Below are 26,461 nucleotides of genomic sequence, written 5' to 3'. Positions count from 1 at the left end.
AAAAGCTATTTGGAGGAGGCAAACTGTCAAGTGAGCAGGTTGACAATGTAGTTACAGAAGTCTCATTGCTTAGGAGGCCTCAAGGACTAATAAATGGAATAAAAATGGTGTCAGTATTCCTTGTCTTGTCCTCAGTGTCTTTGGCTACAAATTGCTTTTTAGAAAAAAACAGTCTAATTGTAAAGATGACTGTAAGGATATGTTGAAAGACTGACCTTTTTGCAGAGGGCCTTGAGAGGCTGGGGGAAAAGGTGAGGTTGAGAATTTGATGTTGAGAATGGAGTCAGAAGGAGTTCTACATCTCAGAGATGCAGAAGAAAATGCTTAACTTTGAAGTGTCTGCAATAGGTAGGTTCTGAAATCAGACAAATAGAATTTATATTTAGTTTCTTTTGTAAAAATCTTGTTTTTAAAACCTATCTTAAAAACTTTGATGTATCGGTCTTGCTTTTTAAAATCTTCTGTTTCCTTTGAATGTTACTGTCCCTTTTTTTGCATTCATGGTGCCTCACCTATATGCTGAAGTAAAGGCTTGAAAATATCAGATAAACAGGTCGGCAGTCCTGGAGGTCATTGACTATCATTTATCTGTGCCTGAATAAAAAACATTGTTCGTGTGAAATTGGAATGTTTTTTTCAAATAAATGTCAGACGACCAAATTTTAGCAGAACATTGCCCAGATAACAAGTTATTAATGGATGATATAAGATCAATAAGTGTTGAGAAACTGTAAAGCAAAATTGAAAAGTGAATTGGGAATTGTCTGCCCAAATCCATCTGCTTCTCATCTCTAGTGACTGGATGAAGGCTTCTTTATGTCACTGGCCTGTTTTCTGCCAGATAAGGAGGAGCAGTACTTAACAGTTCAGAGTCCTGGGAGGACTAGAGGGACACAAGGTGTGTTACTGCCCAGCTGCTTTGCTCACATTGACTGGAAGCTGAGACCAGGCCAGAAGATGGAGAGGTTCAGCACTACCTGGGCAGGTGTTTAAGAGGATTTGCTGCAGTCCTGTCTCAGAGAGTCACTGTGTGGAGACCAGACTGCCCATGTGGGTGTGCTGGAGGGAGAATGCTGCAGTGCTGGCCCACTCACAGATTGGCATAAAGGTGCTGAATCAGCAGCAGGATTTGAAGTCTTAATGACTAAGTGCTACCAGCTGTTAATAATATCAATGCCATATGGGAGTGCTGCAGTATCCAGGTGTGTCCTGGGGACAAAGGAAACACAGAAACAATACAGCCTCAGTCTCCTACTTGTAATTCAAGAATTTAATCTAGGACATCAGTACCAGAACTCTATTATGGTAAACACTGGCAGTGGCCCAGGTGACACTGAAACTGGGTATGGACTCTGTGCTGGAGTGGCCACAGCAAATAAAGGAAATGCTCATGACTCTGCACTGACCACTGGTGCTTTGTTGATCTGTGCTAGAGGTGCAGTTACTGCTCAGATAAACCCCCCTTCTGCTGTTTATTTTTAAATCAGAGAAGTCATTGAACCCAAATCCCAGATCCAAGTTAGGGAAAACATTGATTCAAATATGATTTCTACAGTGTCCAAATGGAATGCTCAAAACTGTGGATCTGGATTTGCCAGTGTCCCCTATAACTCCCCCCGCTTATGTTCACACCAACTCCATTTATATTCATTCACTGTGGCGGTTCAATTTACTGTTGTAAGGAGCCGTAGTCAAGAAAAAGAGCTGAGTGAAATGGGGTATTCTTGGCTGTGATTAGCAGTAAATGAAGCTGATTTCTTCCCCAGTGCTCCTTTGGGGGGAGAATCTGGTTGTGTATGTTGGTAAAAGTCTCAGTAGCGTCATTAAACTGATGGAGCCACCGTGAGAATAGCATCAACATGCAAACAGTTAATAAAAAGGACTGTGCAGCAGAAGTGGTAAGTGTGGTGATTAACTGAAAAGGGGAAAACCCAACATTTTGAAAATCCCTGAAGTGTGACAGGCTGTTGCCCCAGTGCTCTGTTCCACAACTCACTAAAGGCAGTCATGGGTGCTCTGCATGAGGGCAGGGAGCAGTGCCTGGTATCCCACATTTTGGCATATGGCAGAACAGTGGTTCCTGTCCAGGGAAGTAGAACGCACTGGTTAGAGAGGGTATTAGAGAAACCTGAACTGGCAAAGGTGAAACTTCCTGAGGGAAAAACAAGAGGCTGTAATTCAATGACTTGATAAAAAAGGGAATGCTGACACAGCCTAGAGCTCCTACCACAATAAAAATTAGTTAGAATTTGAATTTTAGGATTTTTTGAGAATGATCTGAATTTGAAAGTTTTTCTACTCTGAAATGAATGAAACCAAAATATATTGAAATTTCTCATAATGTGGGATTGAAATAGAATTACTTTTGGCTCAGTTGATAGGTTTCACACATCACTGTTTGGCTTATTTTAGTCTTTGAAGCAATTAAATTACTTCTTTATATAAAATTTATGTTTGTAAGAGTTTTGCAGACTGAAAAAGCAAACATAGTGTCTGTGAATATAACTCCACGCAATATTTCAATATTATTTTGGCCTCACTCAAAATAAAATAATACTTTATATTTTATTTATAATAATAAAATAATACATTTTAATCATCTTGCATAATGCCGGGATACTTTGACAAAACCATAATTTTTTGTTGGAAGGGTCTTTAAATGTAAAAGTCATCCAGGATCTCTAGGGATAATACAGTATCATAAAAACTTCAGAAACAATAATATTTTATTGATTTTGTTTTGAACAAATGGTTTTACAGATCTGGTGGCAACTAGAAAAAGGCTTTGTGGTCTCATATAAACCCCATAATTATTGCAAATATCAGTGTACTCCTGGCCACAGATGATATTTCTTTCCTATGTTCATTCTTTTTCTTCTTGTCTTCTCATTTATTTATATTTGGTTTTGTCAGTACAATTACTATGTCTGACTTCAGCGAAATCGATTCTTCTTAGCTGCAGGCTGTCAAGTGTCCCTGTGGCTTTTATTGTAAAGCAGTTAATATGACCTATCTCAAGAAAGTATTAGGCTGATTTTTTTAAATCATTGTTTTTCCTACACAGCAGCATCAGTAGAACATAAGAATCTGAATAGCCTGGACTTGATTCTCCATCAGCCAGAATTACGTGCAGAGGTTTCACACATGTGTAGGCTCTTCCACATGCTTTAAGTGAGGTATGAAGCATTAAGAAAAAAATAATCTTTCTTGAGATCTTCTACGGGAAATTAAAAAATAGGCTAAGATCCTCACATTATAATTAAGAAGTTTACCCACAAAATAGCAAAAGCTCACTAGCTTTTAATGCTACCCGGTGCTGAAGTGCTGCTCCCTGCTCATGCCCTGTCAGTGCCGTGGCTCTCTAAGGCCCCGAGAGCGTCCCTGCTCCACGAGGGTTTGGTGCCAGATGCCAGGCTCAGCACACCGGGGCTGTTCCCAGGTGACCTTGGGGACAGGCTCCCGGCCAGCCTGACCCACGCCGCTTCCCTCAGGAGCTGCTTTAGGCTGAGGCTGCAGCGTGCGGGCCCCTGCCCGAGCTCCAGCTCCTGCTGCATCACAGCTGTGCCTGTGCCTAGCCGCAGATGCTGCAGATGCAGACGCAGGCTCAGACCTGCAGCCTTGTGTCCCTCACGCCTGTGTGGTCACTGCAGACTTGCTCGGAGACCGCTGGGCTGTGCCTGACTCTGGCTACCATAACCACACCAGCCCCTGACCATGCCTTGCTAACTCATTCCTGGCTTGACCTCAGACCTGCCTCACCACCCCTGAACTTTCCTGGTGAACTGGCTTCTTCCTACAACCTGACTTCCATCCCTGGGTGTGCCCTGCTCACCCCCTCAGGCATCACGGGCCAGGCCCCTGCCCTGCCAACCTGGTTGTCACACTTGGCTCCATCTCACTATCCCTTGGGGAGAAGGCATCCTGCACTGGGCCCTGACAGAATTTTGCTACTGAGGATATTTTTTTCTGATGTATTTGGGCTGTCCCAGCCCTGCAACTTCTTTTATCCTCCACAGTTACTTTTCCTTCATGCTCTGCCTGATGGGAGGAATTTGAGAATTAAAAGCCAAATACTTTTGTTGGAAAATGCCCCAGTTAAATTTCTTTTCCCAATCTGTTCTTGTGCTTTCATAAAACTGAGAATGCCAAAGATGAAGACTGTAATAAACACTTTACTTATTTGAAGATGTTACACAAATTGAAAACCATGTTGCCATTTTGGCTGTTATTTTGTTGCAGAGAGCTGAGGTGCGTGGATGCTGGCTAGACTGTGGTAGGCATTCTAGTTATCAAAGGATGGAGGATGCCATCCATCTGCTTTGCTTCTCCTGGACATGAATCTGATAGAGAAGGTTCTTCAGGAAAAGGGAGAATAACTGGTCCAGTGACTGGTTTGGTCAGGTCTGGTTTGTTTACTTGAGTCTTTTCTCCATCGAGGCGGGGTACAGATCCTGCAGCCTTAGGTGGAACTGGCTTTCTATCTTTATGTTTGTTTTGACTTTCTCGTAGGCTGTGGAAAGTGATGTCCTCATTTGAAGGGGGTAGAATTTTAACCCAGCCCACTGTTTTTTCCAGGTGTGGAGAGAAAGGATTGGCATCTGAAGGGGAAGCCTGTTGATCCTGCCTGGGTTTACCAGGTGTCTGATCAGCTTCCTGGTTTTCCTCTTCAGTGGCAGGATCCTAAGTAACAAGGAATAAGCATTATCTAAATTGAAGCAATTCCAAATTCCTTCAGATTTAAAGATTACCCTTCACACTAAGAATCTGCTGCATCTCTAGTCCTCCAAGACCAGCTACAGAACAGAAGCTCAAAGGATAGATGGATGTAATGACTTCCTGTGCCAGGGGAGATGGCTGCATGAAACTTGGGTGATTACAGTAATATCCCCTTGCATTCCATTTGTGATTTACAATTTCTTTGTAGAGCATTCTGAGCACATTCTGCATGATTGTTTCTATACCCACTCTATTGCCTTTTTATCCACCCAGCAACAGTCTGTTTTATCACAAGAGAGATTTCTTCCTGATCTGGCCTTATCACTTTCTTGAAGGACATGTCTTTGTGAATAAGAAAACTTAAAAATGGCTAGGCTTTCAAAAGTTCAATACTTGTTTTGTAAAGGAATATTACTCTTGCAATATTAAGATTAGATTAAGAAATACCTGCTGACTGTAGATTTCACAGGATACTGTGACAAACTGTTCCATGTGACTTTTTACTACAGACCCTTTGCAGAAACCGATTTTCTGTAAGAAGAAAATACAAGCATTTTTTCACATGGAGCACTGATACTAAGCTCCTATCTTGTAAAATAAGTGATAATGAAAGGCTAAATAGTTATAGCTTTTAAGTGTATTTGTAGGGATAAACAGCTTGGGCAAACTTTTGTTTTGGGATTGGCAACCTTACAAAGGCAGGCACTGTTTTGATAAAGGCCTTATGTGTGCTAAGGAGGGTTAGGTAACACAATAGCAAAAATAAGCTGGCTACTTAAGGCAAAACTACAACAGCTTGCTTAAGTTCTCTTGCAGCAGAATATCCCTATGCAGGCAAGTTGTGTATGGAACATAATATAATTTTCCACACAGAACTATTTTCACACCATTCTAGTGAAAGAAACTGTGAAAAAAATGCTGTTTCTAGTAGTTGTGTTTGTACTGGGCTGTAGGTATCATGGCTTGGATGTCACTCAAGATGGGGCTTGAAATGTTATCTCTTGACAACATGCCCATATGGCCTTCCAGTTTCTCTTACAATTTTTTCCTCAGTTCCTAAATGTTTTCCTTAGCCGACCTGATTGTATGAATATACTCTTTATGCATTGTTTGTGATTTATTGTCTATGTCTGTTTCCTTGGAAGAAATCCTTAAGACTCATTCAGTTTTGTAAGGTGATGGCTACTCCACCTTTTTCTGGATTTTTTTTTTTGTTTTTTTCGCTTATGGACTTCTGGTAAGAATTCAGAACTTTTGCTGAAATGTTTCTCTGTTCTAAAGCAGTCTGTAGATTTACAAGACAGTATATAGCTACAATCTATAAAAATATGACTGTGGGTTTTGGTTCTTGTCTGCAAAGACCCAAGGAGATAAATACTAAATATTCACTGAGGAGTCATAGTATCTGGAAAACTGGTGTTTGTACAAGGAAAAGTACTTACAGCTACTTCCAGTGGAAGTGGCTCACACATGGAGATGTCAGCAACCGTGTCATTTTTGGAGCAAGATGTCTCCTGAATTAAAAACTCTACAAAAAATGCAGGACCAACGACTCACTGTAAATGAGAGGCCAGTGGCAATTAGAACTTGTGCATGTGTCAGGAAGAATAAAGAATTTTACTGACCTTGAAATAGATGAAAAACTCCTGCTAAGTCTGGAAGGAACAGGTGATACTTGGGGCATTACTGTTAGTTGTGTTACAGCAAATGTTTGTTTGCCAGTGCTGCTTCATTTTGTACTTCTTATTTATGCACAATCTTAGTAACTCGGGGACTGGCATAGTTGAAGTGAGATACAAAATCAAAATAACCTCTAAGACAAAGCAAATTGTAGTCTGGAGGATCCATATTTCTTGAGGGCTAAAACAAGTCAGATGAGCCTTGGCTTACCTGCATTGAAGCTCTTGTGACATTGAGAACAGAGAAGTAATGAGTTTGTTCACTCTCTGCATTGAACTTGGCAAGACTTTGAACAGCAGTCTCCAAGTATTCGGGCTTAGTTGGAGAATCATCAGCCGGGCAGTCAGGGCATACTGACCAAATATATCTGCGTGGAACTTTTTATTCAAACAGAGCAATGTCATTAGACAAGGCATAACCATCAAAGCATGTTGATAATGCAGGTCACTGTAAATGCATCTATGCCCCCAACCCTGCCCATTTGTCCTCCACTGCCCTGGAGTAACAATATGTGGTTTGCACCCCTCAATAATTTTGAATCTTTATGTATTTGCAGACCCATAAAAATGTTGCACTGGAGGCAGACACTGAAGGAAAAAGTTCAACCTATTGACAGTGGGCTTGCTGTTTTTCCTTGCCTTTCACAAACCCATAAAAAATGTTTTTTGGTTCAGAGGGTAAAAGCCCATACACAGGCTCTGCTGAGTGTCCCAGAGGTTAAAACAGTTATTACTGAACTCTTTTGAGCTGCAGGACCTCCCTGGCCTTATGATCACTGAATTGAGAAAATCAGGGCAGCTGAAGCTAATGGAGATACTGCAGTGTCATAATTACATTTAAAATTTAAAGTAATGCTATTTGGCAAAGAGTTTTTCCAGCTCTCTTATAAAGACTGTGTTAAAGACATACCTGGTTGTAAACTGCACTCATAAGTATTCAGATGAGCAATATTTCTTGCCTGATTAATGTAGATAATTGCTTTGCATTGACCGTAAACCTAAAACAATATAAACATTTAAAAACTATTAATATTGCACACTTTACACTAATCACCTAGGACCTAAACAGGAGTGGTTAATTTTCTGCTTGCAATCATGGAATTCTTTCCAAGACCAAAGTTTTGTTAATACTCAAATGACAATGAAGCACGTTTCTAAGCATATCCTTTCGAAATAAAAGGCCAGCTCATCCCCTGATGTGATTCTGAGCTATACAGATGCAGTGCCTGACTGTGGGGCGACCTGCCCAGGGCCACTCTTCTGGCAGCTGAGAAGTGCCCAAGTGTCACAGAGTGCTCCTTTCCCAGAGGCTGGGTCTATGTCTGGAACTCAGAGAGTTTAAACCCAGAGATCATTTCAGAGTGTCTGGATCCAGTCACCTGTCTTCCACCTTCCCCTTTTTCCCTATAATCATAGGGAGAGTGTAGGAAGGACCATAAATCAGTTTTGTGGCACAGTAGGGTCACCCTTGCACACAAAAAACTCCAACTTTATGGCAGAAAAAAATACTGGCGTATTAATATCCATTGTGCTTTTATATTTAAGAGTTGAAAGTATATTCTCTGAGAGCTTCTTAGATATTCCTACATGTGTGATCAAGGCCTCTGGACATGCATTTCTTGGCTTCACTGAAGACATATCAACCATATAGGCTTTGTGCCCTTTTTCTGCTGAAAACACTCTAATATAAGTGAGCAGAATTCTTTTTATTTTTTTCTACTTTTTCATTGAAAAGTTAAAATTGATTGACCTTAGAAGCAGTCCAGGACAATTTAATCATAACTTCCTTTTTTTATTTTTTTCATGTGAAACTTTTTTCTTGTCATTCTTCATTTTCTAAGGGTTTTTTTCTCTTGCTCAGAATAGTTTCAGTCACCTGTAGCAACAGTCTTCGATCACTTTCTGTCTTTGCAGCTTATCTTGCTGAGCTTTCCTTTTTCTCCTATTTCAGTGCAATTTTTGCAAAGTTGTCAGAATAAAAGTGGAATTAAACTAAACCAAAAATCACATGTTATATAAAAGTGTGTTTCTTTTATTCCCTTCTTGACAGGCTGTCTTTAAAATAAACTCTTACAGGGTTGCTATAAAAAGTAAACCATTATTCTAAATAGTGTCCTAGCATGGGTATTTAGTTTGGTCTGTTTATTAGCTCTGGTCAAAAACTTTCTTTTAATTTTCACTTTTTAAAATAAATCTTGCCAGTCTGTAAACTGATTAGAAGGTACAGAGTAAAATTTTGGATATTATAAAATGGACTTTGATTTTTTCCTAAGCTTTGTTGCTCACTAAAAACACAAGTGTAGGGATTTTACTGTCATCAGTAGTACCTGAGTAACTCATCATATGTGAGATTAAAAAGAAAAATAAAATCCTTACAGCTGAATGAGCAGGTCTGGGGTTACAGTTCTTCCACATCTTTCTGCTGAGTACATGGCATTCGGTATCTACTACATCCAAGATGAGATAGAAGACAGAACCAGTGATCTCCTGAAAACAAGAAACAAAAAAGGTCACATCCCAGTTTTGTATCAAACAAGGTAGGGACACATAAAAAGGAGAGATGGAGAAATGGAAAACATCCAGGTGGAATGCATAGATATCCTGAAACCTGAGCACTCTCTCTGACAAAAGTGGCAAATCAGGAGAAATTCAGGCCCTGTTAGAACAAACTTAGTCATGCAGCTACCCAGCTTTACATAAAGAACAGTCCTTTGGTCAGTTCTATTCTTTTGATTCTGGTACCAACCAGAACCCAAAAATAAAGACTAAACATGTTGATGTTTTCATTGTCAACTTTCATTATCAGATTTGAAAGGTTGGTTATTTTGCCTGAAATAAGAACGAGATGATAAATACCACAACTAATAAAAAACTGCTAACATGGAACATTCCCAATAGGCATTAGAAAGAGAAATATCCTATTTCTTAGGGCAGTGTCTTCTTGAAGTGTGGATGCTTTGCACTTGCTGTAAAGAGGCAAAGGCTGCATTGATGCAGAAGCTTAAATATTCTGTCAGCTATCAGGGAGTGCTGTGAGACACCTTGCAGAGTCACATGGATGTCTCAGACACACTTAAAGCTTCAGTCCAGTGCTTGAGTTCTGACCTGTGCTTAAGTCAAGAAACCCGTGTTCAGTTCACTGCAGCATAGGGTGCACAAAGCAGTTCAGGCTCAACTTTTGGGCAAACATCTTTCCAGGCAAGAAGTACAAGGAAGCACTAAAAGTACAGCTCTGCATGTCTAGTGCTTACATCACATAGTGCAGGAAGATGAGATGCTGCATGGTGCAGATCCTCATTCTGCTTCCACTGTAGATATGGGTAAGCACCTTTCCAGCATATTTATCAAGGATACAGCTTAGCTGGATCATGTTTTATTTATATCTTTAGTGGAAAGCTGGAAAGAGGGCAACTGTCATTTATACGTCCTCGAGAACTTAGATGTGAGCGTTAGCTGCGTGTTTAGACTGAGATTATGTCTTTGCTGAAGGGGGAGAAAAACCAAAATTGAATGAGAGCCGTATTCATTCATCCCTGCTTGATTCCATTGGTTTGTAGAGAAAACACTAAATGGGGCAGCAGTCTTGTGGAAGTCTGGGCCAATATCTGTATCACTGTGGCTTTAGTTTTGGTTTCTGTTTAACAGTGACTAAATACCTGTCAATAGGGCTTATAAAGCTGGAGTTCTCCCGCCTTTTTTGTTTTTATATTGCTCAGAAAACCACTAAGTGGTATCTGCTCTGGAGTTCTGAGGAGATGGAGTGATACAAACTACTCTGATCACACCCTATAGAGATCTGTGGGATGGTGATTTTATGTGAGCTCTGCCATATATACTAGTAATATTAAACCCTTTAAATATGAAAGGGCAAAACTAATAGAAAATAAATATAAAGAATGATTAAATTGTTTTGTTATCATTGTCTCTTAGTTCTATTCTTACATGCACAACTTCTCATGTTTTCTACGATTTTTTGTATTTTCATATTGTCTTCTTTTTCCTAAGTGTTCTATAAAGTGATCTGGTAATGCCTTGCACTGAGCTCTCAGGGCTTGCTTACACTAATCCTGAGGTTTAATTATAAGTGTCACTTTGAAAGCCGTGAAACAATCAAAAGCTCTTTTGACAAAGAGTGATGCTGAGGTGCAGCAGTGATGTTTGTGCAGTGGCATGGCAGTATCCCCACACCTGGCTGCACAGATCCTTCTGTGGAAGAAACTAATCATAATTTTCTGTTAACATACAGAATATCTAAATACCATGATGATATGTCTCTTTAGTATGATAGCTAATATGGCTTAAATCAGTAAACACAAAGTGAGACTTGTCAAAGAGTAATTGCTATTTGCTGAAAATATGTTTTTGAGTAGTGCCACATTTGGTACAAGTTTGTAACTTTAAATATAACTTCTGTAAGAAAAAAGCCATCACTAAGACTATCCACATGAAGAAGAAATAGCCAAGAAAAATGTGTATCTTTAAGGAGTCTCATATTTGGAATTGGTGACTTGAGCTTTCAAGCTGGTTGTTAAAGTATTCTGGAGGTAAAAGCACACACATACCTCATTAAAGAAATGTTCTTATAATCAAATGTGTTTGGTGTTAGATGGGTTTCCTCAGCTGAATCATGAGTATTGATTATAAAGCTTGGTGATCCTAGAAACCCTAAATGCAACCAGGGCAGACTAAACTGCATTTCTTGTTGCCTATAGCTCTCTTGTATAATGCAAGCTTTAATAAGCAGATGAGGTTATTATAAAATCTACACATCTTTTGGTCTACCTGCTTCTGTGTGTACCATCCTCCACTGGGGAACGGATAATTTGGGGCTTATTCGGAGCTCAGCAGATCACTGAAGGTTTAATCATCCTTATTTTAATTTTCATTAGAAGACCATTATGCAAAGGCCTTTTGATATCTGCTTAGTATTGAATAAAAGGTTGTATATCTTTCCTGCATTGCCAAAAAGATGCCTTCCTCAGCACTGCTGGTTCCAGGCTGCAATGTGTGCTGGGCAGCCTGGGAACCAGAGGAGATGTGGCAGCAGGGTGACCTGCTGCAAGAGAAAGAAATGAAATATTTTGGCATGTTTTGTAATTTTGGTTAAGTGCCTGTCAGTGAAGCTAATCATGAGTATCTTGTACGAAAGCAAGCTCTGTCCTACTTGCATATAAGTTAATAGCAGATGGCTCATTAGTTTCAATTAGAGCAAAGCTGAACCACAGGTTGCTTAAGGGCAGATTTGAATTTGAAGTAACTTTGAAAATGTTTTTATCCTCAGTACTGCTTAAGAAAGTGAGAGGAAGGACTATTGACTGGTGTGGGGAAAAAAAACTTCCTAATTTTTTTGAGAGGAATGGGAGATGGCATAAGGTTGTAACTGTCCATGAACCCCCTTGACATTGCTGACTGCTCCTTATGTACTCAGTCCCAGCAGCAGCAACAATGAGACAAAGGGCTTGGAATGTCTAGTTTGTTATTGCAATATTAGATGCAAAAAAAAAAAAAAAAAGAAACCGAAAAACCAAACCAAACCAAAACAAGTACATAAGTAAATTAAACCCCCAGATGAACAAAGTATGCTTTCTCTAAAGCAGTAAGTTACATCTTTAGGAAATTGAGTGACAGACAAATCACAACCAAGGACCAAAAGTTTCCTGTGCTGAGATATCTTTTATCTTTGGCACAGGTGAAGGGAGAAGACTAGGTAGGGAGATGACTGAGGTGGTTTACAGTACGTCTGCACCCACCATGCTGCACTCTAGGGTGGTCATAGGAGGCTCTAATTATTGTCAATAGGAAATATCCCAAGGAAGGGGGTCTGAGTACCTAACTCCATTAAATAGCCCCAGGAAGGGGTCCGAGCACCTAACTCCATGACTGGTGATGCAGATTTTGGGCCAGCTCACATGCATCATGTGGAAAAATTCTGGGGAGACCTGATGCAGTTGCTTAGTGGGCACATTCTGTCACCTGAGCAAGGCAATATAGAGGACATAGTGTAAAGCACAGCAGAGCATCTTTAGCTGTGAGATCTCGGGTTGCTGGAGTCCACAGTGTGTCTGCAGGAACCATGTCCTTGTAAGAGCAGCAGGAAGAAGTGTCATATCCTTGCCAGTACAGATCTTTAAGCATCTGGCAAAGAGCCTAATTTTCTTTAGAGTTCAGAACTCAGCCTTTCAGGTAAGCTTATGGGAAATGAGCAGGCATTGCAGGGAATGTTAGCAGCAGGCTTCCATGGTGCCTAATCTGCTGCGGGCCCTTGTGAATTCATTTCAGGCTGTCCCTAGTTAGTGCCAGTAGATATAGTTATTGTAACACAAAGTAGTCATAAATTAAGCACACACAGAGAAATACGATACTTGAGGAAATGTGAGTGATATTCTATAGGTATTTCCAGTGTATTTTTTGCCCTTGAACTGGTTTCAGATTTCTTCTCAAGAATGAGTCATCTTTTAGAGGTCTGTAAAGGAATTCCTTGGTCCCAAGCAGGATGTGTTTGCACCTGTTAGTGCACATATCTTTTGTGCAAAACACACGATGACTTACTAGCCTTTGCACTCCAACTGCTCAAGGCAGTGGGAGGAAGGTGTAAAATGAAATTAAATAAGAGTAGTGGTGTTTCATATCAAATTTGAACCAATGCCTGGAGCTATTCCAAGGGCAGGCAGCAGAGAGTCATGACTGAGATTCGCTCTCTAATTGCCCACAGTGTGATGAAATTGTTTCTAGTCTGTGCATAAAGTTGCCTCTGGAGTCCTGTGAATAGAACTTCGCATTTGCCTTTTGAAATTTTCTTCATTCAAATAGATATTTCTAAGAAATAGACACAGGGAGAAACATGTATTGAGCAAGAGGGTGACTTACCTGTGATTGTTCTCGGGCACTGGCAATTCTGTAGAGGCTGAGTACATAGCCTTCTTTTCGGTCAGCATTGATCTGGCGGAGAGCCAGGTCTGCAGCCTCCTCCACTGCAGCATCTTTGCAGCGGGGGGAGAGCAGTGCAGCCCCTGCTCCTCGGGCTGGAGGGGCAGCGGTGCAGGAGCAAAGCACCTGGATGCCAAAGAGCATCCAAACAAACCAAACCATTTTGCTTAGACAGCCAGTGCTGCAGATCAGGGTGGTCAGTCAGGATGGAGGGGCTGAAACCGAAGATCACAGACTTTTATAGTGGAACTGTGTCTCTTTATAAACTTGTGCCCCCTTTTTATTACATACTGACCATCACCTTTAAACCTACAGCTGCAACAGTAAACACTAAGTCAATGATTACAAGGTTTTACAGAAGTGTTGTTGCTCCCTCTGAGACCAGAGAGCCCTTTTTCCTCCTGGCTTTCCATCTCTAATTTGGACTTCACCGGGCAGATCATGCAATTTTGACCTCATGGCAAGGGATAAGAATACACACAGAAAGCTACTTCCTTAAGAAACCAGATTTGCTTGAATAAACCTAAATTCAGAACAGATCTGCCTCCAGTTGTGTTCTGTCAGTGATCCAGTTCTTCTTCCAAATAAAACAATGATAAAGGTCTCATTAATTTGAACAGGAAATGGATAAATGTCACAAGGTTGATCCATTTTGCAACAAGTATATTTCAAACCAGGAGTCCCGTGGAAGCGAAGTATATATGGACAGATTCGTGGTAGATGTTTCAGAGATGTTTATTTCTCCAGCCGCATGGCCGGGGCTCAGCTCAGGAGCTCCGCAGTCACAGGACCAAGGGTCCTTGGCCACACTGGGGAACACAAACCAACCAATGGGAAACAAAGGTGACCAGGGGCAGGGAAACCCCGTGTCTGTGCCCTCAGGGCCCACCTCCCAGGGCTCCATGGCAGGGGGAGGGACCCCAACATCTCACCCGTTTTATTTTAATGAAAGGAGAATGAAAACAACTGGACAAACGTAACAAGAACAGTTTCAAGACAAAACAAGCCACCCTCCTGAGTCTTTAAATGTCCAAACAGATTCTCTGGAACATCTTAAGGCTGACAGAAGGGAGACAGAACTCTCCGGGCATGCTTTGTGGGGAAACTGAGGCAGGAGAGGGTTTAATTTCTTCCCTCCCCCTTTTCATCCCCCCCTCGGTATCGGAGAGGAATTGTAGGGAAATGGAATTGTATAGGGAAGCCATGGGGTGAAGAACAGATTAGGAATAAACTGGGGATAGGGTAAACTTAGGAAGGGGTTCATATTGGGTATAGGGTAAAAGGCAAAAATAGGCTGTGGGTAGGGAAATTGCTGGGATGGATATTGTTTATAATTTTGTGCGTAACGGCTGCCTTTGACTGGAATACCTCCAGGCCCAGTAACATTCGCTGCTTGTAAACCCTTCTTTCCTTGCACTATATCAAATTGCACAACTTCCCCATCTCCTACACTTTGCAGGTAATTTTTAGGGTTATTCCTTTTAATGGCAGTTCTATGGATGAATAGATCTGCCCCTGTATCATCTCGTGTTATAAATCCATAGTTGTTTTTTACATTGTACCATTTCACAGTTCCTGTGATTTTCGTGGCTACAACTTCTCCTATCACATGCTTGTGTGTTCGTTGTGGCTGCTTGTCCCGCATGGCCGCTGCCTCTCCGACTCCGACGTCTCGGCCGGGCCCCCGCGTTGTGGCTGCTCCGCGCTCTCCGAGCGGCGCTGCTCCGGCGCGTGTCTGGGCTCTGCGCGGTCCCGCGTTGCCATCGCCGCTGGCCCCGTGCCCTGTGAGCGGTTCCGCTCCGCAAACTCCACGCTGCTTTGAGTGCGGCCCCGTTCCGGCTCGGCGCTGCGCTGCACGGCTTCTCGTGTCGCTGTGGAAACCGCCGCTTCTCCCTCCGCAAGGCTCTCCGAGCCAGTCGCTCAGAGCGGCCTGCCACGCCGATGGCCGGTTCCTGGCTGCTCGTGGCCCACGGCACCCGCGGCGCCTGCGGCATCGCTCCCTCACTCGCGGTCGCATGGCCGGGGACCCCGAGGCAGGGATGGGGTCCGCGGTAAGGCGCAGGCTCCCAAGGGGGCTGGGCGCATCCAGCACAGGCACCTCCGCCGGCACAGCTGCAGTCATGTGCTCCCGGGATGGCGGCCGCGCGGTCTTGGCCACGGGATAAGTATGATCCTCTGCTTTAGGGATAATGGGACCATACAAATGCTCCTCAAGAGCTTCCCTGATTATAAGGTATGCACGGAAAGCTTCTCTTTGATCCCATACTTTATCCCATATCTCGTCCCAGAAACACCCCTCACAAGATACAGGAGGTTCGATATCAAAAAGTAAGTCTCGAGAAATATAGGAGAACCTTTTGAAAAGCCAGATGAAAAAATGTTCTAGATCTCCCGGTTCCAATACTTTCTTGTTTTGTTCAAGGATTCCTTTTACTTCTAGATACATTTTTCTCTGTGGCTCAGAGAGCCCCATTTCTCACGATTCCTCCATAGTCCAGAGAGAATATCCAAACCAAGATGAGAAGAGAGAGGTCTAGAGTGATTATGTTACTCACGAATCTTCTTCAGGGATCGGTATCTTGCCCGCATTCTCCACCAGTTTGTTGCAACGGGGATTACTGCAACAAGCATATTTCAAACCAGGAGTCCCGTGGAAGCGAAGTATATATGGACAGATTCGTGGTAGATGTTTCAGAGATGTTTATTTCTCCAGCCGCATGGCCGGGGCTCAGCTCAGGAGCTCCGCAGTCACAGGACCAAGGGTCCTTGGCCACACTGGGGAACACAAACCAACCAATGGGAAACAAAGGTGACCGGGGCAGGGAAACCCCGTGTCTGTGCCCTCAGGGCCCACCTCCCAGGGCTCCATGGCAGGGGGAGGGACCCCAACAAAATGCCAGTTGTAAACAAATACATTAACTCTAGTATATGAAGTCTGGCTGTGATAGAGAGCTCAATTTGGATTCATTTTGTGAGTATTTCTACCCATCTGGATACCTACAGTTGAATGCTACCCCTTAGCCCTGGAGGCACTGAGACCTCTCAAGGGTCATGGAAAATTCTTCCTGGAGAAACTTTAGTTCGAAATGACAGTGGTGTGCCTTGTGAACAACCTGTCAGGAACTCCATGCTGGAGACAAGGAGGAATAACTCTACAAGTAGCTCCTATCTTGAAGATCTGGAAAAGTGACAGTGACCATTACTTGGGAAGAATCCCAGTGAATGTCACTGGTTTTCTACTAAGGGGCAATTCTGCAGCATTTCATCTTGAAGGATACCAGAAACTGGGTTACCATTTCCCTGGCTGTTATTTTTTGTCATGGGACTCTGTGATTGCAGCTTTCTGTTGGTGGACACCAAGTACCTTTAGGTTTGGAAGTTATATTGAATGAGGAAGAAAAAGTGCAAGTAAAGGGCATAATTGTCTCTTCAATACTGCTGTGATGTTTGGGGTAGCTAAAAATTTCTATATTGTCATTTTTTTTATCGACTGTGTAAAGAATCTTAGCCCAGAAGTGTTTAAAGCATCTAGGAGACAGAAGAATGTGTCCCAGGGAATGTCCACAGAAAGCTGGGATTATACATACAGCCAGAAGACCTGCAACAGCACTGCAGCTGAAACTCTTCTCAGAAGAATTTGTTTGGTGGCAGAGGTGCAACACTCCAAAAGCAGGACAGAAGGGGCACATGGCTGCTAGAAAGAGCCTCTCATGTGTCGGGTGAGGGATAATGCACGGACTGTATCCCGGAGGGAAGGGATACAAGGGGTGAATGTTGAGAAACACTGCTGTAGCCATAGTACAGGAACCACAGAAGCAGCAATGCAGACTCTCTCACATTGTTCCTTGTGCCTGGGGATGCTCCCCCTGCGGCTAAAGGATAATAACTCATTTTCTTTATCCTTACAGTGCGTGGCATTTCTATGGAGATGGGTGCCAGTTAGTACTGGCTGTGTCGGTGCTTCTTATAATAGGGAATTGTTATATCCCTGACTCTGTTCTTTGTACTCTTCCTCTGCCTGGAAAGGAAAAATTTCTCTGTTGAAGTAGCTGACCTCAAAACATGGACACAGCTGGGAAATCTGAGCATGTCCAACCAAAGCAGCAAAGTACATATGCTTTTGCAAAACACAGTTTGAAAAAGCTGAAAAACATTGTCAGCCAGTGATGCAGACCTGGCAAAGCTCTTCATGCTGCATTTCAAGAGAGGAGGCACTTGTATTTTACGTACCACCATTTCATATCTCTCATTGCCCAGGGAATCGATTGTTAAATACTGAATCTGTTACTAAGGCCCAGGCATATGAAAAGGGAGCTGTACTGGTGGCAGACAAAGTGACTGCTTCAAAGCAATCACTTTGGAAAACAGATCTGTAAGGGGGCACAATGTGTCCTTAAGAGGAGCACTCTTAAGGAACTCTCTTAAGGAGAAAGAAGATGATGTACAGCTACCAAAGTGGAATACAGAGAAAATTTTTTTTCTTCCTGTTTTAGAAAACAAGGGAGTGGTTACACCAGGTGTAGGAGAACATCTGTGAAGTATGAAGCCTGCAGATGTTTCTGCTACATATCTTTGCTTTGAGTGGTTGCAAAAGGCAACAAGAAAATGCAGCATTTCTGGGTTTCAGAGATCCCCAGGGGCAGGGATCCCTTCTAGAAACATACTGTTTCTGCCATCAGGAAATTTTCTAAGCTTGGAAAACACCCTCTCTTCTACAATGTAGTTCCTATTTCAGTATATACAAGACAATTTCTATGGCTTAGTTATGGTGATTCCTTGTTTTGAAAAGTCTCACGTATCTGGTGTTACACTGATGCAAAACATAATAGTTGCCATTTCATTGAATCCTGTATTGTGTCTCGTGCAGCGAGATGGGAAGATCACGTATCTTACTGCATTAACACGTTTCTACAGCTTAGTACTAGAACTTTTTGAAGGAATGGCTGCATGCAGGACATACTGGAATCTTTCCTTTACAGAGAAGCAAAAACTCCCTGAGCCACTGACTGGCTGTGGCTGGTGCAATTGCCCACAACACGCTTCCTGCAAAACTCAGCATTTGCTTGAAATGTGAGAGCAGATACCTTCATGGGGAGAGCTTGCCCTCAGTGTGCTGCCATCACATTAGACCATGGTTTATAGAGTCTAGGCTGATTTGCCTTTACTTTACACACCCAGCTGAAGCACTGGTGCAAGTGCCAATGGCTTTTCCCTTCCCCATCAACACAGCAGAGCAGAACCTTTTTGTATTGTGAGCTGTTGCTCTATCACCAAGAGCAAACGTTAGTTGTGTTGCTTACTGAGTACTGGAGGGTTTTAACTAGGAGAACAGGACAGGTTATTTGAAACAGTTCAGAAATTACATGTGTTCTGCAATTTTTTGCTGCCTGCATGATAATTATCTTGTAGCAAGTGCTGTTCCTGGTTAAAGATTCATGACTGTCTTAGAGACTGCTCCCCAGGGCCTGCAGAATTCCAGTCTGGCTGGCAGTAAAGATCCTTCTGGCCCCAGCCTCTTATTAATTCTCTACCTAGAATAGATTCTGCCTCTAACATGTGCCAGAAATTCAGGGAAGATTTGACTGCTAGGACAATGGTAAATTGCCATCACTGTCTGGGCCCTGTTTTATGAGATACATGTCTGTCATATATTTTTTATTCCCTTGAATTGGCATTTCCTCATATGCACACAGACCATGCAGGACTCCATGATTGTACTGCACCTGTGTGTCTGCTGGAAGACAGACAATACACACGTATTTGGCTGCAGGGATTGACACTTTCAGCTGGCCAGCAATGAGTATGTCCTGATTCTCTGTTCTTTTCATAGACATGGATGCTCTTATGCCATGTCCAAAAGTTTTGAGGTACTTCTGGTGGATATCAAAAGTAGGTACATGCTAGAAAATATTACAGGTGGAAGGGAAAAATACATTTTTTCCTGCCACTTCTTTAGTGTTATTGATGTATGATCAAAAGAGAGGACTGACCTGATTTTCTGCAGTGCTCAGCACCCACACATCCCAGTGAAGCTGATGAGAAGTGCAGGAGCTTAGTGGTTTTGAAATCAAGCCCAGAATATGACTCATAATGCTGTGAAGGAGATACTTAACAACTAAATGAAAATAGATACAGATAGAAGGTAGCAAAGCACTGAACATTTTATTGTGAACTAACCTTTCAGGTGGTGTTTCTATCACAAAGCTACAACTGTTGTATAGCCCTTACAACAGTTTCATTGAAACAATATTTTCTTGTATTTTAACTAGAGAATCCTTGTATGTCAAGTAAACTACTGCTATATGTTGTAATCATCAATATTTTGGAGCAGGCCTTTGCAAGACCCTGACCACGGCTCTGCTCTCTGGAGGGTAAAACTCATTCGGGCTCAGAGTCAAGTGTTCTCACCTATTTGTACTCGATGTTATGGTCTGTGTGTTGCTGCTGCTGCTGCTGCACTGATCCTTCAGTTTGGCTGCGTTGCATGTCTGAAACACAGCCTAGATATCGAAATGGTGAATCTTCCCAGGGCAGGGAGGAGGAGGAGGCACAAAGCCAACTGGGCGAGGTACTTTGTCATGCTGAGCAGCGTCTGCAACTGCTCTCTTTGTTACTGATTTTGCTGAGAGCATGGAACGTAAAATTTCTGAAGAGCTGGATTCAGATGCAACAGGGTTATTGTGGGAAAGCCTAAGATTATGGTTTGTGAAGCCTACAGCACTGGGCACCAGTCCTGCTGATGTATCTTGACCTGGATGAGCATAGGTAACTCCAGGCTGGAAAAGAAAAACAATTTGTGTTGGTTTTCAGTGATTTGGGGCTTGTGACATACAGGTCGTTGACACCTTACTAGGTACCCTGCTCCTAACTAGCTATAGGCCTTCAACCCAAGTTCAAATGTTCCTGACCGTCACAGAAGCCTGATTTGCATTTGAACACATGCACAGGAACCAGGAACACATTTTTTATAGCCAGTGAATCATTAGGACCAAATTCTGTGCTATATGAACTTTCAGGGCCACCTGCACAGCTGGCAAAATATTCAAGACCAGCTGTCTCATTTTCTCTTTCACATACCTGTAAGACAGCTAATTACTATTGAGTTACCAAGAGCTGTTGTCCATAGGAAGTATTCAGCCACACCTAGTCCTTCGGAGACCAAATGTAGGCTAAAATACCTGGGGAGTACTCAGGTCAAGTGCATGTTTCCTTCCCCTTGCTACAGCAGTGCAGGACAAGGTCCCTGAATTCAGTCACGTCTAAGGACTAAAAGCCTCCAGCCTCACAATGCTGATTTCTGTTTTCCATTTATCTGCCCCATCCCTCTAGCTGAGCAGAGTTTCGTTCCCTTTGCCCTGCTACGCATGCAAATCTCCCAGATAGTCAGGAGGACAAATTGAGTCAAGCATGGACGGCAGACATGACATAATTCCCAGCACAGAAATCCGTAGGATAATCAGGAGCTACCCTACCTTGGCTTTTAGGATACAAAGTTAAACTCAAGTTATCACAGATAGCTAATGCAGCCTACAGTGAAAGAAGTAAACTCAAGATGATGACTTGTAACAGTACCAGGAGGCTAGGATACCCCTTGCTAGGAAAGCAAGGGACTATATGGAGCTGGTACCTGATGTCCATACAACTGGCAGTCCACCTGGAGGTCTTCTGAGGGACGTTTTACCATCACTGCTGTGCAGAAACCAAAATTCTGGTAAAGCAGAACACAGTCAAGAGAAATAGTTAGAAAATAGAGGGGGATTGCATTACAATTTTTAATTTCAGCACATTTAGAAATGGCTACTTGTTCTCATGTTTTACCTGAGCAGTAAAGTGCTTGCTTTTTAGCCTTCTCGGCTCAAAAGCCAAGCTCTTTAAATGCATAAGCAGCAAATAAATGAGACTCCTGTATTCTTTTAGAGTAAGATCCTTTGTATGTCTGGATATGAGGGAGGGAAAGAATATAGAAGAATCTAGGTAAAAAGCTCCCACCTCCTAAAACTGCTTAGGACTCCGTTTCATCAGAAACAGAAGAATTTTAACATGGTAAAGTATACAGTATAATTCTCAAGAGCCTATATATCAGAACAAAGCATGCTGAGAGCACTGGAATTGTAGGAGGAGGAAACAGTCTGCTTTTTTTTTTTTTTTTATGTGACTGTGTACTACCCAGTACAAAGAGCCTGATTGTCTCAGGTGCTCATTTTAAGAAGAGTTAACAATAATATATATTCTGTTGATTAAAAATATTCTATCTCTGGTCCTCAAGCCTTTTTCAAATATATTCAAATCCATTAGAATTCAGTCCAGATACCTCAGAGAGAAGAGAAAGGTGTGATACAGCTTTAGGAATGATATATTGAAAAGCATATCATGCTGGTACATATCTCTTGCACTTTGATCCCCACAGGGGTCTATTCCTGCTCCAGTGCAAGCACATCCCAGCATGATGCTGCTTTTCTAGCTCAGAGCTGGGGAGATTGGGGATGATGTGCTGCCATACTCACAGACTGGTCCTCAGGCAGCAGCTGACAAGCCCCCACATTGGCTTTAGCTTCTCCTGCAGAGCAGTTTGTGGCACCCACAGCAAACTCAGCAACAACAGTGTGCACTGGGTGATACTGATAAAACAGGAAAATTGTTTAACTGACTTTGCACTCGGAAACTGCAGAGCTGCTAAGAAAAGATAAAAGGCAAATGTTGTGGCTTCATCTCCCACTGGAGTGAAAGGGAATCCTGTGGCTAAAATGACACATAATAGTTGGGAAATTAAGAGCAAATCAGGAGGGCGAATTGGAGCAAGCAAATTGCATCTGTTTGCAAACATAACTAGGTATCGGTGCACAATTACTGTAGATGAAATATTCTGTTTACATGAAAGGCTAGACACAGTTCTAGAAACTACCTGTATTTTGGCTCTTCCGATCTCAAGGAGTCTGAGGTAAGAATCTGTGGTTTTGCTGTTGTAGTCATTGAGTGCAGCTGACACCGTTCCTAACACCTCTGTGTTGTTCAGAGTTGCCAGCAGTGGACAGTCAGGGCAGACTTTGAGAATGTCTTCACTGGAGTCTGCAGGAGGAACAGATCATGGTTTGATCAGATTGTAAATTTTTTAGAAAGACATTATAGACTTATTCAGTAACACAAAACACTGTTTACCAGTCTGTCCCAAATTACAGTGGCAGGAATTTTTCCAGTGCAGGCTATAGATGGCAGTGTGTCACACAACTTGGCCATTTAAATCTTTCTGCAAGGAAAAGTGCTGTGGACTTCAATAGCAGATTTTGTATCTTCTTACTCCGTTTTTAGTATATTTTCTTTCTGGCACCCTCTCTATGACACCAGTGAAAAGGTGCTTCAGCTCACACAAGGAATGGTAGAAAAATGAAGATATTTTAACTTATTGGAGTTGTGTTTGTGTGTGTTATTTAAGTAATCAGCTTTGACAGTAGTACTGAAGACATCTTGTACAGACCAAAGAGATCTCACACTGAGCACACAGAATAGACATCTGCTTTCCCATGGCAGTATTGAAAATGCTGGATTTAGTAAAGAAGCTGCATCTGACAATGGGACTCTGGTGACCAACAAGTGCAAGTAAACTCAGACCAACAAGGAATCAAATTCTTAAGGTTAAGCTGCTGAATGAAAAGACTCAAATCTGGGACTTGCTCCCCCGTTAGTCTTACAGTATCTTAATTGTCACAGTAAAGAGGAGCAAAGAGAAAGAGTGGGTTTGTAAAGGAATGAAACCAGAAAGGGGGGCTGGGTTTAGAAAACCCATTATCTGTTGTCCTTTATGCCATATTTATACCCAGCAGTTTAGAATCAGAAAAGCTACTGAATTGTAACCACTGCTATAATAATACTCCAGCCTTTAGATTCAAACCTACAGAACAAAGCCTTTACCTGCATGTGAGTGGCATTTGCTAGCGACTACAGATAATGTCCCATCCACCTTCTGCAGTTTGACATCACAGTCACCCTCAACTGCCTAGAGAGAGACAAAAATCAAAGGGTTACATTGTTCAGATAAATTGAATTTTCTGATAAAGGGCCACTAAATTCAAAAGAACAGATCCTGGATGACCATTCCTGGCAATATCGGTCTGATGGCAAAGGCACTGCTAAGCATGTCCTGGTGTCTGTTATTTTGTAAAAGGCAGATCAGAGCTACAAAATCTGGATCCAAATCTGGATCTCAAAAGTATCAAAAGTACCAGGGTAGCAAGATTATGGACATTTAGTACAGGTTCATCTCTCATATAGAGCAAAGAATATGAATACTTATGTATTAAGACCTTCCACAGAGCTGTTTGATAACATTCTCACTAATCTCAGCTGGTCAGTGGCCATGGTAACAGCAGAGTGTGCTGCCTTGTGTGAGCAACATGATCCAGCAGGGAGGAGATGTCAAAGGCAAAGCTGGAGTCACTGGGAAGAGGGAACAGTTAGAGTTACCTCCCCCCAGATGGAAAATAGAATCTGAGCCCTGATGAATACAGGGGTAGATCATGATTCATATTTAGTGAGCTCTGTGAATTGGGCTCCATTCTAGAAACAGCAGGCTCAGACAACAGTTCCACTGCTTTGGTCAGGGAAAGCGTCTCACAGCTGGATCACACTTGCATAAGAACAAAATATCTGAGGCCAGTAAATTCCAGCTGAGCATTACTTCAAAGGCAGAGCCCTATCTGAAGGGAATAGCTCATCTGAACTCTTAACTAGGAAGAGATGGCTCCGTGGAATTGCACCAGGTAACAACCCATACGTAGCCAAGAGAAGGGTATTTTTGCACAGATTCACAACCTGCCCTGTCTGTGGTTTGCAATGAGGCAGTGACATCTGGGCTGACCAAAGGGACTGCATCTGGAGCCTCGAAAGAAGGCCTCATGGCATTCGTGGACTGTATGTGGGATGTTATGTTGGCAGAGATCTGTCCTGTTCAGATAACAGGACATGAAAGAAATCCAGGAGTTCAATCTTTCATGGCATGAAGGCAGTGAAGTCAGCAAGGAGCTTACAAGTGATTGGGTGGTTATAGGCTGTTACAGTGATAAAACATTTGCTTGGGAGTCTGCCTGGCCTCTGGCATCAACATATTGAACATGTACCTTTGGACCCAGCTAGTAGTGTTCAGGTACTCACATGTTCTGCAAAGCTCCTCACTGTGCAATTTGCAAGAGGTGTAGGGCTGAGAATATGGCACTTGGTCTCCAGTAAGTCAAGTTCAAGAAATATGATGTCATTATTTGGCCCCTGAAAGAAAAAAAGGAACCAGTGGAATTGTCATAATTTCTTCACAAAACATCACCAGATTTCTTCACTGGGGCTGCGCTGGGGTCTCTGTTGCTGACAGTCATGGGTAGCTCTAGGTATACAGCAGAGTAACTGAAAAGGTCCTTACTATTTAACTTCATAAAAAGCCAGGACTACAGATCTGGAGTAAGTCAAGATAATCACATTGATTTTATTCCAGCTAATAAGGAACAGGCTCATAAATTTTGGAAAGTCCAGCTTGTATGTAGTGAGTCAGTTCTCTTAAGTTAACTTAATTTTATTTTGTTGGGTAGTTTTAAAAAATCAACAGCTTGTTTTTGCTGAAAAAACTTCCTGTTTCTACAACCAGATACCAAACAAGCACTAGTGAACAGTGACATGTCTCGTTTAGTCCTTTGGAATTACACTGAACTGCACCAGTTCCTTTGCATCTGTAACATAAGACCCAGTTCCTTAAGTTCCCCAGGTCCAAGACTGATTCTGATGTTTGAGTCATGAGTGATTCCATTTAAACCCATTAAGTCATTTTAGCATAAAAGCATTAATATGAGCAAAGCAATGCCACCGGTGTTTTTGTGTGGGTAACTCTGGACACACTTCTAATCTCATTTATGTCTGTTGTAGTCTTTTCTAAATTACTTTGGTATGTTCTCTTTCATAACAACTAGAAAACAGCCATGGAGTTTCACTCATGTCATTGTTTGGGACTATTTTCCATGTTGTAAGAGAATCAAAGGTTCAGAATTGGCACATACATTGTATTCATGACCATTTTTATGGCCTTTCTAGATGCCTACAATGATGGCAATAGATCTTAGGGAAAATAAGCCACTGTTTTTTCCATTTAGAACCCTTGGCAGCTCAATGGGACATTAGGTAAAATTAATGCCTACTACAATTCACTAATAGCATGGAGTTATGATAGGTATGTATTTAGCCAATAAATAATTACCTGCATGTCAAAGATTATCCTCAGTTTTTCTCCAGATTAGCTACTGGGCTCACGAATCAGCACGTGGAATGATCTGCCCTAGCAAACGTGCTGCGTTTATAAACTGAGCCCTTTCTTGCATTGTACAAAAACGTCTGAACATTTCTCTCTCCCCTCTGTTCTGCTCTTTGAGAGATACATTCCAATGACCTGGATTCTCCACTGCTACCAGGTGTCCTTGCCCCATTTAAATCAACAGAGCCATGCTGATTTCCCCATGTGAGGATACAGCCCTTGGAGGCCCTCACAGTGGTGATTTCCAAGCATCCCCAGGTGAACACAGTGTTCTGCCTGCAAGCTCCTCACTTACCTGGGGTACCACACGGATATCCTCGATTCTGTTTAAGGCAAACTTGTATCCATGATGACTGTGGCCATTAATATAATTCACAGCAGCTTCAGCCGCTGCTACAGATTCTGGGTCATCACAGCCCAAGGGAGCAGGGGGAGCTGCTGGTACAGCTTTGTGAATTGGAAGCTGAACAAGCAATATTAAAGCTACTAGTGCCTTCATGGCTCCTGAGGAAAACTGATCCCTTTCAGAAATAAAGATCTAAGAATACAGTTCAGATGGTAGCTAGGTAGCAAGAACTGGGGCCTCATTTATATAGTACATACCTCAGATTTACATGAGCACATGCCTGATATTTGTCCCAGTTCCAAGAACCATTGCAAACAACAAAAGAGAAAAGTAAATGTTAGGACATCAAGCTGACTGATTAATATTGGCCAAAGTAAATTTTATCAGGTAGGATATTGCGAAGTCTGCTGAAGCGGCTTAAGAAAAAGGCATCAGAAAAAATGTAACAATTTTTAGACACTTCTACCAACCAAATACTGTCCATGTAAGAGGAATATGATCCCTTCTGTT

At 42.2% G+C, this 26,461-nt stretch overlaps 2 protein-coding genes across 2 annotated transcripts; both read right to left on the bottom strand.

Moving 5' to 3' along the window:
• Nucleotides 1-4,152: 4,152 nt before the first annotated feature.
• FETUB (fetuin B) lies at nucleotides 4,153-13,577 on the bottom strand. The gene is given in 7 exon segments (XM_048315119.1): nucleotides 4,153-4,680; nucleotides 5,164-5,247; nucleotides 6,159-6,272; nucleotides 6,607-6,773; nucleotides 7,306-7,393; nucleotides 8,772-8,882; nucleotides 13,263-13,577. Coding segments are annotated over 7 exon segments (1,203 nt in total). The 5' UTR covers nucleotides 13,485-13,577; the 3' UTR covers nucleotides 4,153-4,263.
• Nucleotides 13,578-19,460: 5,883 nt separating this feature from the next.
• Nucleotides 19,461-26,177, bottom strand: AHSG (alpha 2-HS glycoprotein). The gene is made up of 7 exons (XM_048315120.1): nucleotides 25,901-26,177; nucleotides 24,468-24,578; nucleotides 23,229-23,313; nucleotides 22,225-22,388; nucleotides 21,827-21,940; nucleotides 20,950-21,030; nucleotides 19,461-20,098 (listed from the first exon to the last, which is right to left on the bottom strand). Exons 1-7 carry the CDS (start codon nucleotides 26,102-26,104, stop codon nucleotides 19,823-19,825), a joined length of 1,035 nt encoding a protein of 344 aa, XP_048171077.1. The 5' UTR covers nucleotides 26,105-26,177; the 3' UTR covers nucleotides 19,461-19,822.
• Between the last annotated feature and the right edge of the window lie 284 nt (nucleotides 26,178-26,461).

The sequence above is a fragment of the Corvus hawaiiensis genome, chromosome 10 (assembly GCF_020740725.1).
Source record: "Corvus hawaiiensis isolate bCorHaw1 chromosome 10, bCorHaw1.pri.cur, whole genome shotgun sequence".
NCBI classification, from domain to species: Eukaryota; Metazoa; Chordata; class Aves; order Passeriformes; family Corvidae; genus Corvus; species Corvus hawaiiensis.
Note: the sequence above shows the minus strand (reverse complement) of the source record. Positions and strands in the feature narration are given on the sequence as shown.